The 16,257-nt window shown below is 49.0% G+C and overlaps 2 protein-coding genes across 2 annotated transcripts; both read left to right on the top strand.

The window, feature by feature from the left end:
- Positions 1-811: 811 nt before the first annotated feature.
- Positions 812-2,552, top strand: CPTP (ceramide-1-phosphate transfer protein; the record flags this gene model as incomplete). Its single annotated transcript, XM_015648027.2, has 1 exon — positions 812-2,552. A coding segment is annotated over one exon (537 nt), but the record flags the coding sequence as incomplete, so codon positions are not given.
- On the top strand, positions 1,838-12,763 carry TAS1R3 (taste 1 receptor member 3). The gene is made up of 7 exons (XM_033519369.1): positions 1,838-1,883; positions 7,199-7,397; positions 8,209-8,509; positions 9,247-10,026; positions 10,192-10,395; positions 10,483-10,603; positions 11,034-12,763. Exons 1-7 carry the CDS (start codon positions 1,838-1,840, stop codon positions 11,966-11,968), a joined length of 2,586 nt encoding a protein of 861 aa, XP_033375260.1. The 3' UTR covers positions 11,969-12,763.
- The last annotated feature ends 3,494 nt before the right edge of the window (positions 12,764-16,257 follow it).

Raw genomic sequence — 16,257 nt, 5'->3', positions numbered from 1 at the left:
CAGTCACTTTCTGAGGGAGATCTTCCACACGGAGCTTTGGCCCCCATCAGATTATACTGTCACTGTTATATTTGTAGAAGTTGAAGGCAGTTTCCCCAGTTTAAGCATTTAAACAAGCGGTGGCCCTTGCCAGCACTGGAGCTGGCAGGAGAGGTGCAGAGAGATGCTTTACAGGATCCTGGAGTGGGAGGACAAGGGGAAATGGATTCACACTGACAGAGGGCAGGGATAGGTGGCATATTGGGAAGGAATTCGGGACTGGGAGGGTGGGGAGGTGCTGGGTTGGATTTCCCGAGAAGCTGTGGCTGCTCCGTCCCTGGGAGTGCCCAAGGCCAGGTTTGGCACCGGATGGACTTTAAGGTCCACTTCAACCCAGGACATTCTGTGCTTCTGGCACTTAATTACTGTGAACTTTGCAAGGTTTCACCCTTCGAGGCCAGAGTTTTAAATTCAAGGTGGCCGGTGAGCTTCAGCTTCTGCTCTTGGCTGGGATCTCAGCGGGTGCCAGAATGATCCCTTCTCCTGGCCCAGCAGGAGCCGTTCTTCCCTGTGGGAATGTCCTGCACAGCCCTGGGACAGCTTTGCCAGCGCCAGGGTGATGTGCGAGTGCTGCTGCGAACAGCTCTGGCTCTCAGGGCATCCATCTGGGGTTCTCTTTTCACCCCTGAGGTGGTTTTGGGGTTCTCTTTTCACCTCTCAGGGTTTTCTTTTTTGGGTTGTTTTTTCACCCCTGAGGTGGTTTTTGGGGTTCTCTTTCCACGCCTTCCACGCCTCAAGTGGCTGACCCTCTATCCCTTCCTCCCCCAAACCTTTTGTCACACACCCCCCCCCCCATCTCCCTTCCCGCAGCTTCCTGCAGAGCCTGGGCGCCGTCTTCTCCTTCATCTCCAAGGACGCGGTGGCCAAGGTGGCGCTGCTGGAGGGGCACTGCCAGCGGCAGCGTTTCGTGTCCCTGCAGGCCATGGTGCAGCAGGAGCTGGCGGCGGGGCTGGCGGCGCTGCGGGCGCGGCCCGACTCCGGCTGCCGCACGCTGCTGCGGCTGCACCGCGCCCTGCGCTGGCTGCAGCTCTTCCTGGAGGGACTGCGCTCCGGCGACTCCCGCACCTCCGTGCTCTGCACCGACGCCTACAACGCCTCGCTGGCCGAGCACCATCCCTGGTTCATCCGCAAAGCCGCCACCGTGGCGTTCTGCGCGTTGCCCTCCCGCGATGCCTTCCTGGAGATCATGAACGTGGGCCCGCCCGAGGAGGCCGTGGCCATGCTGGGAGAGGCCATCCCCTACATCGGAGACGTTTACAGCATCACCCAGGAGCTCTTCGCGCAGCATAAGCTGCTCGACCTGCCCTGAGGGCGCTTCCGGGATGAGCCCACGGTGAAAATCACATTTTTGCAGAAGCACAACCCCTCTGATTCTCTGTCCGTGGTTATTTTCACCTTTTCTTTCCTGCCTGCAGCCGAGGAATTGGCCAAACTGGTCAGGATGCTTCACTTTATAAATGTGGAATGGTTCTTTTTTTACATCTGTCAGTTTGTGCGTAGAGCTCTTCAGTTAGGGGGAAAAATCCACATCAGGTTGAGCTGCTAAGGGATTTGGTTTTTTTTTGGTTCCCAGAAAAGGTTTTTCTTTTCAAGCCAACCTTGAGCAGCTTCTGTGTGTTTTCAGCAATAGTGGCCTCGTGTGCCAGCACACATTTGAACTGTGGTGTCTGAACCCCATGGGAGCTCACCTGGCCATCGTGGTTTATACAAAAAACCCACCTAGGGGCTTCACCTGGAGAATTTAATCCTGAGTAATGCACTGGGGAAAGGAAGGTCCTTTCCCTGTCACAGCCACCTCATGGTGGGGCCCAAGGAGCTGAAGGAAGTGGGGCTGGATGTTCCTGGTGCGGGGATCCATCCAGCAGCACCTTCCCTATGTCACATCCCTGCTCGTTGAATCCAAGCTTTTTGCACTTGGGATGTGCAGCAGATTTTATTTTGTGCTGCACAATCCCCTTTGTCCAGCCCAACCTGGAGCTGTTTGCCTCTGAGTTGTATTCTTGTGTGTTTTATTTCTTTTGTGAATGTGTCAAATGCCTACAAAAAGGATTTTTCTGCCTCTCTGGGGGGAAATCCACACTTGTACTGTAAATCACTGCTTTGTGAGGCTTCTGCCTTCTACTGAAAACCACTGGAAGAGCCAAAGTACATTAGATGGGATTTACTGAGCTTTTGGGAAGCTGGAAAAGCTCTACAGGGTTAGTCCAGGATGGCAGGGACACGTGGGGGAATCCTACAGGCTGACAGGTTGATTGTCTCTTTTTGGCCTAATACAACACTGAAAAATTCAGGAAATCACTATTACCTCATGGAGACTGGACTAACTGGACATTAAATTATGTGAATAACATGTTTTTGAGGAGTGTCCTTTGTGGGATCACACTCTGGGGGTGTGGTGGTGGAAGGGACACGATTTACAGTGTGACCTACTCAGATTTTCTTTTCCCAGAAAAATCTGTTTCATTTCCAGCTGCTATTTCATCTGTGCAATGAATTAAATGCCTTAAACTAAATCAAATAATGCATGTCTGTCAAGGGAAAAAATGGATTTAGATCTCTTGAAATGATGGTATGACCACAAGAAAAAAATGTTTTCTCCCTTTCACACTCGTTCTAAGGAGATAAACATTAATATTGAAGATGAACTTACCCAAAATTCAGGATTGTATTTAGAACTTATTTTAAAAAATTTTATAGTTAAAGCTGACATTTAAATAATCCAGTAAAGGGAAAAGATCCTTAAAAAGATGTCAGTGTGAACATACCTGGAAAACATAGATGCAACTGGTGCTTTGTTGCTGCTGGTGCTGAATAGATCACACAGACACAGGTCGAGGTGTAGTGAAAGGAAGAGTTTATTTTTCCTCCCAGGATTTATAGGTTTCTGACCACGGCCAGGGATTGGATGGTCAGGATAACACTTTCTCACTGCACTGGCCATGAGAGATGCCCATCACAAGACGTGTGACAGAAAGAATGTACACATATCTATGTTTACAGTTACTGTCCTGGGAAAGTCCTTAGAAAACTATGTTAGCAAGCTCAGAAGCTGAGTTTTCAGGGCGACATCTCACCCTTTTTGGTTTAAACAAAAAGAAAAGAAAAATGAACAAAGAAACTAGCAACATTATAAACAATCAAAAGGATAAATAATAGGAAAATACAATACTCCATACAATCAGAAGACTGTAATTTCAGGGTGATATCTCACCCTTTTGTTATTACAAAAAAACCCAAAAAAAACCCCCAAAAAACAACAAAAACAAAAACAAAAAATTAAACAAATGTCCAACATCAACACCTGCTTGTGGATGGCTCCTAATTTGGTCATGGAGGCAGAATCCATGGCCAAATTGAAAGGTGACTAGGAAAATTTCTGAAATGCTATGACAGCAGCCTGTAATTCTATCAATTGGGCTGATCCAGCCTCATGACTCTTTAAAACCTGCCACTCAGATCCATCCTTCCAGGTAGCAATGACATTTCCAGTGTTTTCATTGGCCAGTGATACCTGTGGAATGCAAATCTGGAGTGGCAATGAAAAAAAAACAGCGGCAATGGAAAGATTAATGTAATAAACTTGATAAGCAGAAACTGCTCACAGAACCTCCTCCAGCATCTACTGTGCCTGTGGGGTCAGTGTCAGAGGTGACTTTAAATCAGAGTCCCCCTTTAAGAGACCAAACAAGGGAGACAGTTGTGTTGTGGTCAGTCCCATATAAGGACACAACTATGTAGAAGTCCATTAATATCTGGACATCATTCATGCAGTGTCTGCACTGAATGCAAAACAAATAATTGCACCTCCAGATGCAGGACTATTCGTCCCAAAAATTATTTTGACCTTCAAATAATTTCAGGGAGGTTGTAGAGACAAGCAGCAGGAAACTGCTTGCAAACTCCAGAGAGGGCTAGAGCCCCATATCATCGACAAATGCCGGCAAATTTTCACAAGCCTTACAGCAAAATCTCCACTGATATCTCTGTGTGGGCTCAGCATTAATGACAGCTGGCACCAGAAACGCAAATTTCAGTCTGTCATCGGGATGCAAAGGAATTGTAAAAAAAACAATCCTTCAGATCCACAATGAGGACTGGCCAATCAGCAGGAAGCATGGCAGGTGAAGGCATTGCTAGCCTGCAACATCCCCATGCTTTCCATCATAGCATGAACTTTCTGGAGGTATTGCAATAACCTCCATTTCCCAGACTTCTTCTTGATACAGAAAACAGGAATGTCCCAGGGATTGAGCGATGCTCCAGATCACCGTGATCCAACTGTTCCTGCATCAAGTCACGGAGGGTGTCTAGTCTATCATGAGAAAGGACAACAGAATCTGCTGAACAAAGAGTCAGTCTCAAGTTCTTTGCATACAGTGTGTCAGCATCAGGTCCAAGGGTCACTCCGGGGCCCATCAGCAAACCTGACAATCATGATGTCCATGCCAGTGTCAAAGACCCACGGAAGCTAATCTCTGACAGCATCTCACCAAGGATGGACAGGCTGCAGACCCGTTCAGGATGATCCCTGGCTGTCAGAACAGCAGTCCAGTGACCCAGGGAGGTCCAGGGAACCTGAAGCCACCATCTCCCTGCAGCTGGTTCTCAGCTCTGCGAACACAAGACTCAAAAGGCACAAGGTGAGCAAATCCAGGTCCTGCAGGGATAGGAACAGGAGGGGTGAGTATGGAACCCATGGCAGAAATGCACCCCAGGAAATCCGAATCAACGTCCCCTAGGTGAACAATGGTGCCTTGAGCAGTGACATTCAACCACGCCACAAGAAGAGCACTCATGCCCTCACCCACCGGATCAAAGCATTTGGAAGCACATGGAATGCCTGATATGCTCAGCTGCACAGTCATTTTACAGGAGGACAAAGTCCACAGGCCAGCCAAAGAGGCTCCAGCAGCCTGGGACCCTTTGCCTGTCAAGGCCACCGGCTTCACCCCCACAGCAGCACCACCGGAACCAGTGGTAACCAGGGCAGGACCTTGGTCTGCCACGGCCGCAGGAGGCGATGGGGGAGGGCTGGCTCCAGCCACAGGCTCGGGTGATGCCCGGGAACCCGAGGTGGGGTGGGTTGGAGGCAGCTCGGCATGGCCCACTTCCAACGCCGGGAAGGACCGAGGCGTAGGTAGAGGCACAGCCCGCAGAGCCACGGCACCGTCCTGCTCCAATGCCAGGGAACAACCCGGGCTCACAGGAGGGGAATCTGGCAGCATGGGGCCGGCAGAACCTGGCCCGGCATCTGCACCACTTGCAGCACTCATCCCCACGCCCTACAAATCTGGCACGGGGGGATCAGCGCTCGGAATCGCCCCTAACAGTGTTTCTTCAGGGGTGAAAGGTCCAAAAAGTGGCGCTGGCTGCTCCTCCACTGGAACAGCACGCACGGCCATCAGCACGGAGCCTGGGCCCGTCCCGTCCCCCACCGCGGGGCAGGGCACAGCCCAGCCACAGCAGGAACACGAGACTGACCCTGAGGTATCCCCCAGGGCCAGCGCCCCCGGTTCAGGCAGCCCCTCATCGGTCTGTGCCGCGAGGGCACGCAGAGGAGGTGACCCCGCCCTGGGCCTACACCTCCGGGGCACTGGCCAAGGTGGCGTTACGCCCCCCGGGTCCGCAGCGCCCCCATTCAACCTGCTGGGGACCCCAGCGATCCTGGGGGAGCCAACCTTGGGACCCGAGACACAGCCGCCCCCTGGCTCTGTGCCACCGGGGGAGAGGGAGAAGCTCTCGATCTGGTAGAAGAGGATGCGCAGCTCCTCAGGACGTTGCCGCACCGTCGCCAGATCCCCAGCAGCCGGAGCACCCGGGGCTGATAACCGACCAGCAGAGACTCGAGCAGGGAATCGCCTAAAGCGTCCCAAGCCAACTCCGAAAAAATCTCAACCACAGGGAAAAACCACTCAATTCTCCCATACTCACACAATCGCTAGAAGTCAGCATACGAAACATCAACCCGTTTCTGATCAAACACCACACGCCATAGTTCCATAACCAGGCCCTCCGTAGGAGAGAGCCCAAAAACAGCCATAGCCACAGGCTAGATAGCACCCTGTGACCGTCACCTGCAACACACATCGGGGTTCACCAGATGTTGCTGCTGAAGAGGAATAGATCACACAGACACAGGTCAAGGTGTGGTGAAGAAAGAGCAGAGTTTATTTTTCCTCCCAGGATTTATAGGTTTCTGACCACGGCCAGGGATTGGATGGTCAGGATAACACTTTCTCACTGCACTGGCCATGAGAGATGCCCATCACAAGACGTGTGACAGAAAGAATGTACACATATCTATGTTTACAGTTACTGTCCTGGGAAAGTCCTTAGAAAACTATGTTAGCAAGCTCAGAAGCTGAGTTTTCAGGGTGACAATGCTTCCCTGAAGTATTCCTGTATTTAGATCTCTGTATCTGCTTCTCTTCCTTCAAGGAAAATATTCCAGCCTTTGAGCATCACTTTGGCAGCAAAAGCAGTTTTCTGGTACAGTAGAAAATGCAGGAAATTGAACTTTTCATTCAGAGCTCTCCTAAAATCCAACCCTGGACAGAAAAAATACAGTAATGAAACCTAAATTACGATGCTGTGAACTTGGATTTAAGTTTTCAAACTGAAATTAATGTCCCAGCTCAGTGTGAGGGCAAAAAAAATTAGATCAGCCAGTAATAACTTCCTAAAGAATATCAATACAGCTGAGTGATAGCTCACCAACCTTGTGACCTGGGAATGGCCTCTCCAGGCAAATTCCTGCCATGCCCTGAGGAAGATTTGGTTATTTCCATGATGAGGTGACCTCAAATTTAAAAAATTAATAGACAAAAATTACTGTTGTGTAAGTCTTTTACCAGATTTAGAGTGGGGCACCTGGGTTTTATCACCTCTCCTCAGAGGACCCCAAATTTCCACAGCTATGACAATGATTTGTAAATCACTCTGAGTAAAGGGTACTCACTAAGTAAAAGAAATCAGGATGAGAGCAGTGGTTTGCACCTAAGTGCCCTCAGAGGGTATTTGATTATTGCCCACTAAATTTAATTTAATGCATTTTGCTAAACAAATTCCTCCCCATTACTTCAATCCCTCCGAGCTCTATTTAAAGAGACTTCCCAGGAACAGCTGAGCCTGGATTCCCTGCTCCCCTTCCTTTTCCCAGATCCCTTTTCTCCCAAAATGAAGCTCCCTGGGCTTTGGCTGTGTGTGAGCTTTGGCTGTGCTGCCTCCCTCAGCCCCTCGTGTCTGTCAGCTCAGTTCAGGAGGCCGGGGGATTTTATCCTGGGGGGTTTGTTCCCCTTTGGGAAGGACACTGTGAACCTGACAGCTCGCTCAGAGCCCACCCTGCTGCGCTGTGAGAGGTAAGAGCAGGGCTGGGATCTGGGAAAAAAAAGGGAAAATGAAGTGGTTCTGCTGGAGGTGGGATGGGACAGAGAAGAGTTTGCACACTGGGACATCAACTGGTGCCAAAATGGAAATGCTTTTGTGTTCTACACTGATAGGTAGATCACATTTTGGGATGGTGCTGTTGCTTTTTAGGAGGACAAAGGACACTCAGCAGCAGGCACGGGGCAGAGCAGGAACCAAAATCAGTTGGGTTTGTAGGTGTGAGCAGCATTTCCTCCTCAGTTACACCAGGCTGGTTCCCACCAGCACATCACCACCTAACCACAGTTCTAGGTGAGGAGAACAAGAAGCCAGGCTTGTGTCCTCCTCCTGTTCTGTCAGCAGCAAAACTCAGGACAGCAGGGTCCAAAATCCTTCCATCTTCACATTCCTGGGGCAGGAAATGTGCTCTCTGTGCTGGGATACACAGAGAAGGAAAACCCCAGGAAAAATCCCACATTTCAGTCACGATCAGTCTCCTGAATTAGCACTTTGGGAATCTTTGGCTTAGTGGGTGAAGGACACAAAGTCTTGGCTCTCACAGCTAAACTGGTCTCTACCTCTGTTCCTTCTCCTGGGAAGCTCCAGGGATATTTTTGCTGGCAGAAACGATTAAGTGAACTGGGAAGGTGCTGTCCAGAGCTAAAAACTCATGAGTGGGTCCAGGGATGCTCTGCTGGCAACAGCAGGAATGTCTTGCTTGGCCACGTGGATGCCAAAATGTCAGAGGAGGTGACAGGGGACAGCACTGCCAGGCCACGTCACTCCTGTCCCCTCTGCCCCCAGGTTATTCATGGATGGGCTGATCTGGGCTCTCGGGATGAGGTTCGCCATCGACCAGATCAACAATTCCAGCTCCCTCCTGCCGGGAATAAGGCTGGGATACGACATGTATGACACCTGCTTTGAGCCCCTGGTGGCCCTGCAGCCCAGCCTGCTGTTCCTGACCCGGAACGGCACCACAGGGATTGGGATTCTCTGCAACTACACCGAGTACCAGCCCCGCATCACTGCCATCATTGGGCCCCACAAGTCAGATCTCTGCCTGCTCACAGCCAAGCTCTTCAGCTCCTTCTTGATCCCGCAGGTAAAAACGTCTCTGGAGAGGCAGGAATTCTTCCTTTTTGGTTCAGGTAATGAAACAACCTCCAGAACTGATACTTTATATTAATGTCTCAGTGTGAGCCAGAAGCCTCACTCAGAGCACTTCCCAGTAAGCACGCCTGGTAATTTCCCTTTCTTCTTAAATAACAGCTCCAGAGATACTCCAGGAATCCTTTCCCAAGCCTTTTATGAATTTTCTTCCTTTTTAGTGGGGAAGGGTTTGGTGGTAAAGCAGAGATTCCAGTCTTCCTTCTGTCACAGATTTCTTCAGTGCTCTTGGGTGGGTCAGTAACTGCCCTCCTGGGCACACTCCAGTGTTTCATTTCCGAGAGAACAGACACAACTCAGACCACTCTGATCCATGTCAAATGGGAATAACGCAGCTCCTAGAGGATCCCTTGTTAATACATCTGTGATTAAATACCCAGTTACCACAACAGAGCTCTCATGGTCAGGGAAATTTAACACTGAGCTAAGAAATAACAATCTTGAGTGTGTCACCCTGTGTAGAGATTAATTAATTATTGTTTCATAGTGATGAGAGACACAAAGGAGACACTTTATGGCTCTCTTGGTGAATCCCTTGGGATTCTTTTACCTCCAACCCTGACCATCATTTTGGAAAACTTAATGTGCTAAAACTGAAGAAGAAGAAAGGTGAGTGACCTGGGCTGTGGCCACTTCCATGTTTTCCTCCCTTCCTCTCTGTTCCGTGGGCAGGTGAGCTACGGAGCCAGCAGTGAGACCCTGAGCAACACGGAGCTGTACCCGTCCTTCTACCGCACTGTCCCCAGCGACAAGAACCTGGTGGAAGCTGTGGTGATGCTGCTCAACCAGTTTGGCTGGAACTGGATTGCCACAGTGGGCAGCGACGATGAGTATGGCCGGGGTGCCCAGGCTCTCTTCCTGAGCATGGCTGGCAATGACAACATCTGCATTGCCTTCGAGGGGTTCATCCCCACAGACCTGGCTGAGCCCAACGCCAGAAAGCAGCTGGAAGACACCGTTAAATTAATTAATAGCACCAAAGTCAACGTGGTTGTTCTGTTTGCCTACAGCCTGCCTGCCCAGGCCCTGCTGGAACACAGCATCAGGATGGGGCTGGGCAAGAAGGTCTGGATTGGCACCGAGGCCTGGATGCTGTCGGACGTCGCCGCCTACACGCCCAACATCCAGAGCATCGGGACAGTGCTGGGCTTTGTCTCGAGAACAGGGACAGTCCCTGGCTTCCGGGAGTACGTGGCTGAGCTCTTCAGCTCTGTTGAGCAAGAGAAATTCTGCCAGCAGTCCCGGGAGCTGAGCCGCCTCATGAACACCGAGGTGCTGGACACACACTGCCAGCAGTGTGACCACGTCACCCTTGGGGACATCTGGCCCCTGCTCAGGGTGACCATGGTGCAGCCGGTGCACATGGCTGTGTACAGCGTGGCCCACGCCCTGCACAGAGCCCTGGGCTGTACCTCTGAAGGCTGTCCCAAAACACCCATCAGGTCCTGGCAGGTGAGGAAAGATGTGAGGGCCAAATGGCAGGCTTTTGTCACATCACAGACAGACTGTCACAATCTTAGCCCACCAAAGGGACAACTGATTGTAGCTGGCAGAATTACCATCCTCCAAACAAGAACAACCGTACCAAAATCTATTTTGATTTCATTTCCTCCCCAGCTGCTGCACTTCATGAACACCCTCCCATTCGAGGTGAATGGCCAGAGCTTCAGGTTTGATCAATCCCATGGCACAAACACTGGGTATAAACTCATCTTCTGGGCCTGGAGGGATGGCACCCTAACCTACCTGCCCGTGGGGGACTATGACCAGTCCCTGTACATCCAGAAGTCCCAGATCCAGTTCCACACTGCAGATAAGAAGGTAACAATGGCACAATTTCTTCTTACTTGTTTGAGATTACGATTCTCCTGGAGGTGCCTGGCTGATGTTCATTCCTGCCTTTGCCAGGAGCCCACGTCTGAGTGCTTCAGACGCTGCCAACCAGGACAATTCAGAAGAATAAAAGGATTCAATCTCTGCTGTTATGACTGTACAGACTGTTCAGAAAACACCTTCTGGAGCAGTACAGGTGAGGTCTGGGGAATTTAAAGGCTTTAACTGTATTTAACTGTCTCCTGGCTGAGGTGATGATGAGCTGGGAGCTCTCCTCCATAAGCACTGTCAGGTGTTCCCCTCTGTTCTGCTCTTCACTCTTGGGCCCAGAGGGAAGGAATGAGGACATTTTATCTGCAGAGGTAGGAGAGAGGGGTATCATGGAATGCTGAGGGTATGCCTAGAATGGATAAAATTTTGGGATTGCTGGGGAAGGGAAACAGCGGCAAGAAATACGAGGGAGGAGGGTGGGAAAGTAGAGGGTGAACTACCACAAGCTTTGGAGATCCAGCACACCTCGGAGGGAGGGAACCAGGCAAAACACCACCTAAATCCTGTGTGATCCACCCCCAAAGCCTGCCAGTGGTGGCAGGTCCTGTGGGGTGCTCACCAGGCTCTCTCTGCAGACAGCACCAGCTGCTCCCCATGCCCGCAGCACCAGTGGGCCCCGGCCCGTAGCACGCAGTGCCACGAGCGCACCGAGAGGTTCCTCTTCTGGGACGAGCCCATGGCCGTGGCCTTGATGACACTGATGGCCCTGACGGCGGCCCTGAGCTGCTTGACAGCACTGCTGTTCCTGAAGCACCTGCAGACCCCCATGGTGCAGGTGGCAGGGGGTGGCAGGAACCTCTTTGCCCTGCTCTGGCTGCTGCTGCAGAGCCTCAGCTGCTGCCTGTACGTGGGCAGGCCCAGCGCCGGGCTGTGCGCGGTGCAGCAGCTCTCCTACGCCCTGTGCCTCAACGGCTGCTTCTCCACCTTCGTCCCCAAGGCCCTGGAGATCAGCCTGCTGACGGAATTCCCCCGCTGCGCTCCCAGGCTGCTGCGCTGGGTGACCCACGGCAGGGCCTGGCTGCTGGTGGCCGCGTCCCTCCTCACCCAGGCGCTGCTCTGCTTCTGCCACCTCCGCCTAGGCCCCGATTACTTGGTGGCCGACTACAAATCCCTGCCCAGCGAGGTGGTGCTGGTGTGTGGCACCCAGTCCTGGGCTGCCTTTGCCCTCCTGCACGGCTACAACAGCTGCCTGGCCTTCGCCTGCTTCCTGTGCACCTTCATGGTGCAAACCCCGGCCAGGAGGTACAACGTGGCCAGGGGCATCACCTTTGCCACCCTCATTTATTTCATCATCTGGATCTTCTTTGTGGTGGTTTTTGCCACGCTGAGGACAGTCCTCAGGGCTGTCACACAGATTTGCACCATCCAGGCCACCACCCTGGGGATCTTGGCCAGCTACTTCGTGCCCAAATGCTACATCATGGTGTTCAGGCCTGATCTGAACACAGGGGATTATTGCCAGAACCCCGCTGAGGAGGAGCCAGAAGAGGATTCGGTGAACAGACAATAAACCACACCCTCTGTAACCTGTCATCAGCAGAAGCTGGATTTTAAGGAGAAAATCATGTTTATGAGCACTGTATGGCCCCAGGCACAATCACATATGAACTAGAGCTGTGAAAGCATAGGGCTCAGCAGCTGAACTCCAGAGGAGCAGCCTCCATCCTCTTTGGAAACACCTTTCAGCCCCAAAAAGAAGCCAAAATTAGGTTCAAGTAATGAAATAGCCTCCAGAAATGGTATTTTACATCAGTCTCTCAAGTCTGGCAATGTGAACCTCACCAACACCACTTCCCTGTAAACACTTCTGGTAATTTGCCTTTCTTATTAATCAACAGCTCCAGAGATATATCCAGGAATCCTTTCCCAAGCCTTGTTAGAATTTTCAAATATATCCAATAAAAGAGAAGTAAAAAGAACATTCTGACAGGTAACAGAAGTTGTGTGTGTGATACAAAGGGGGCATTACCCATTCAAATCCCAGCTCATTCCATTTGTGTTCCATGGAAATCAGAGAAAGACACATGGAAATGAGCTCTGTGCAAATCACACTCTCCAAAGACACAGCAGGAGGTTCCTCCATCCAAAAAAACAGGCAAAGATCACCAAAAAACTTCATATTGTTTCCAGCAGTACCAAGTCAATATCCAGTCATATCACCAAGATTTTTCTTTTCCCCACTCATGCTGACAAATAACTATTCTGCTCTTTTATTCCTTGAAAGTTTTTCCATTTCTGCTCTTTTCTTCCCTAGATTAAAATTTGTTCCATCTCTCCGCTGTGTGTTACTGGAATTTAATCAGTTCAGCTCAATTAAAGAATTTGCAAATTAATCTAAACCAGTGAGTATTTTCATTCTTAAAAAAAAAATAAAGAAAACAAAGAACTTCTTGATGGACTGCAAAGTTACTGGTCCCCAATTTTTGTGACCAACTCCATCCAAAATTATTCTTCAGAATGATTAAAAAAAACCGCAACTCTGACCTGAAGCCTGGAGTTCTTGTTCCTGGAGCCTGCAGGAGTTCTTCACAACCACACTTGGGAACCTGAAATTTTCAGTATTCCTTGCTCCAGGGCTGTGGTTCCATAGCAGAGAAGCATTCAATAAATTTTGATCATCATTCCAGAAATAGAGAAAGGAAAAAAAATGTTAACTCCATTAACTCCACCAGGCTCTGCAGGAAAAGGCTGTCCAAAATTCTGATCATTTAATATTCACCTAAATTCTGACAATTTAATAGTCACTTAAATTACGACCATTCAGTATCTACCTAAATTCTGATCATTTAATATACACTTAAATCCTGACCATTTAATATCCACCATACTGGAAAATGCTGGGATTTATGGTATTTAAATTATGTTTCCCTCTCCCCTTGCTGTGTGATCTGTACCAGCTGGGAAGAAGGAATCTGCCTCACCAAGCTGTTCTTGTTCTTTTTATTTAGGCTGGAAAATTAGAATAATTTAGGCTGGAAAAAGCCTTTCAATTTTGAGTTCAGCTGAGCCCCTCAGACCCTTCAGGGTGTCCTGACAAACCCAAGGCTCACCAGAGTCACAGGGTGTCCAAGTGATCCCTGTTGCTGCTGCGAAGTCCAAAAATGGGGAATATTTATGAAATAAATAATAAATACTGCAAATAAATGAACACATACACTGTGCTTATCACATAAAATTAAAAGCTTTTTAGTGTTTAAAATAGCATTTACACATAAGCAGCTATATATTAACTATACAGACACTTGGGTTTTAATACAATATCTACAAAAAAGAATTCAATTATGCAATAGACATTTAACAGGAACAGTGCAGTCCATGCTAATTAAGAGGTCACTCTTTGAGTAGAACCAATTCTAGGATAGGTGATAGTCTGGGTTTTCATTATTTAAAATCATGTAACTTTGTTCCTCTACTGTACATAAAATTCTTTACATGTATTTCTAATCACTGATTAGAATTAATAATTTTAAGTCAATCTTATTACAATCCAGTTAAATGCAAAACAAAATAAAAAACCAAAACAATTACATCAACCCATGAGCTGTCAAGTCTTAGGAGAGGAGAGAACAAAAATTATAGCGAAAGTCAACATCTGTGCATCATTGCTTGCCATCCAATAAAACCTTTGGATAAACTGTCCAGGGGACTGTTTCCTTGGAAAAGCAGATTCATTAGCAGGAGGTGAAAGACACCAGCATGCTTTTAAGACTATTTGCCAAAGAATATACTCCTCAGAGTTTAAATAGTGGGTGGAGACACTCCCCCTGCAGATCCTGCCTCTTGCAGGTGGGAGATGTCATCCCAAAGTGTTTCCTCACCCTCGTTCAGGATCCTCCAGACATCCCTGCTGCTGGATCTGAGGCAGGGATGTGTGAGCACTGAGCTCAGCTTCACAATAGAAATGTCAAATTACTTCAGGCTCCTGTTCTGAGGGTGTTCCCTGCACAGCAAACCTCTCCCTGGAGCCAGAGCACTCCGGGGCCATTAAATCAAAATTAAATGTCAGGCCCTAGTGGGAAAGAAATGATGGGTCTGCAGCACTCCAGCCTCCAAATTTTCTTCCATCTGGCACAATTCCCACAGTGGGCAGCTCCACTGGCATCATTGGCACGTGTTCCTGCAGGGAAAGCCAGGCCCAACAGGAGAGAGCTGCACAGGGAGCTCCCAAGGCTGGAAAGACAAAGAATGGAAGCCAAGGATGGGATTTGGGAAATCTCCTGCCTTTGTTCCCTTGAGGAAATGGAGATCTGGCAACAATTCAGGCCTGACCTTCCACTGGCTCAGCCCAGCATGTGCACGGTGGGGAAATGCAGGATTTGTCTTACTGTTCAATATTGCACTGTCCAAGAGGGGCACTGCTCCCTCCTGCTCTCTCTGGAAACAGCAGGATCCACCTCTGGAACAACACCCAGAGCATCCTTTACCTGCACTGGAGGAAGCTCTTTCAACCTGATTCCCTCAGCAAAGGCTTTCCCACATCTGTTAGGGACTCACAGCCTCGTCCCAGGGTGAGCCACAAGCACACACATTTAGAACACAGTCATTTTTCAACATAGCAGCAAAGACCAGCAAGACACAGAACAGTTTCTGCCAACAGCAAAACCACGAGACAAAACCAAACCCCCAGCAGATGCGTAAACTGCAACTCTTGGAAAGAGACGAGGAAATTACACATGGGTGAAAGCACAGCCCCCAGCTGTAATCTCTTTTTTTGGAAATATTAAAAGGAGATTTTTTTTTTTCCTCCAGCCCTCTGAGTTATTCCTTAAAACAGGGCCAGAGAAATCATAATTTAAAGAGGCTAGAAAAATCTCAATTAATTTAAAAACAGAACCACTAGTGACTGTCAGTAAAGTCACAGACTCCTCAGCAGTGTTTCTTGGAAACAGAGCAGAATTCAACCATTATTTTACCCTGTTCATTGCTTTAAGTGTCAGTCTTTCAGAATAATTTACCAAGTCAGGTTTGCATCTGGGAGGAGGAAGGAAGGAAAAGTCCTGTTGTACAGTCAAGCTTTAGGCAGGGCCTCTTTTGAAGGAGCCATTCATGGATAGTGATGAAAGCTCTGCTTTCTGAAGCCTTGGGCAGCTTTTTGGGGAGGTTTTTGTAAAGAAAACTAATTTAGAAGCCCAGAAATGGGCCGAGTGACAGAGTTTCCCAAATGCCTGGCTCCCTATGGGAGAAGGAATTTAGTCTCCCATTACCACAAATATCTGGAGTCTCTGACAAAGTGAGGTGTTTGCACACAGAGATGGGAAAAAGGAAAGAAGTGAAAAATCAGAATGAAATGGACATTTTGAAGAGTCAGTTTTCAGGGTGACAAATGAGCTCTGTGTGTATAGAGAGAAAGACGTTCTATCTTCACATCCACCTTGGCTATTTATCCAAAAAGTACAGAACAGACCAAAAAGAAGCTTCTTACCAGTGAAGAAAATGCTTATTTACAGTAAAGACTGATTTTACAGCACCTATCCTCAATCCTGCCAGCAGCAGGGATTTCACAAAAGAGGATTTACCTAAGGAATGGCCCCGTGGTCAAATGCCAGAGTGGCTGCAGCTCATGTCTCATTAAATGAGCCACTGTGGCAGAGCGTGGCTGTGCTCACCATACCTTAAAAAAGCTTAAATACCACTGAAGCTTCCTGAATTTACTTTCCAGAGCCTCAGAGCAGAAAATAGCCAGAAATTAAATCTTGGGGATATTCAACAGCAGTTGCTTCAGTCAGAGCAACTCAGCAGGAGGAGTCAGGGGTAAGGATTTCTTTTTGAGGAGCTCCAGGGTGGGTCTCACTTGGTGTG

Source organism: Parus major, chromosome 21 (genome assembly GCF_001522545.3).
Source record: "Parus major isolate Abel chromosome 21, Parus_major1.1, whole genome shotgun sequence".
In the NCBI taxonomy this organism is placed as follows: Eukaryota; Metazoa; Chordata; class Aves; order Passeriformes; family Paridae; genus Parus; species Parus major.
Note: the sequence above shows the minus strand (reverse complement) of the source record. Positions and strands in the feature narration are given on the sequence as shown.

Coding starts and splice junctions, on each gene's coding strand:
- TAS1R3 (XM_033519369.1), top strand. CDS start 1,838: ATGGTGGGGCCCAAGGAGCTGAAGGAAGTGGGGCTGGATGTTCCTG. Junction 7,398..8,208: donor ACCCTGCTGCGCTGTGAGAG/GTAAGAGCAGGG, acceptor CTCTGCCCCCAG/GTTATTCATGGATGGGCTGA. Junction 10,027..10,191: donor CACCCATCAGGTCCTGGCAG/GTGAGGAAAGAT, acceptor TTTCCTCCCCAG/CTGCTGCACTTCATGAACAC.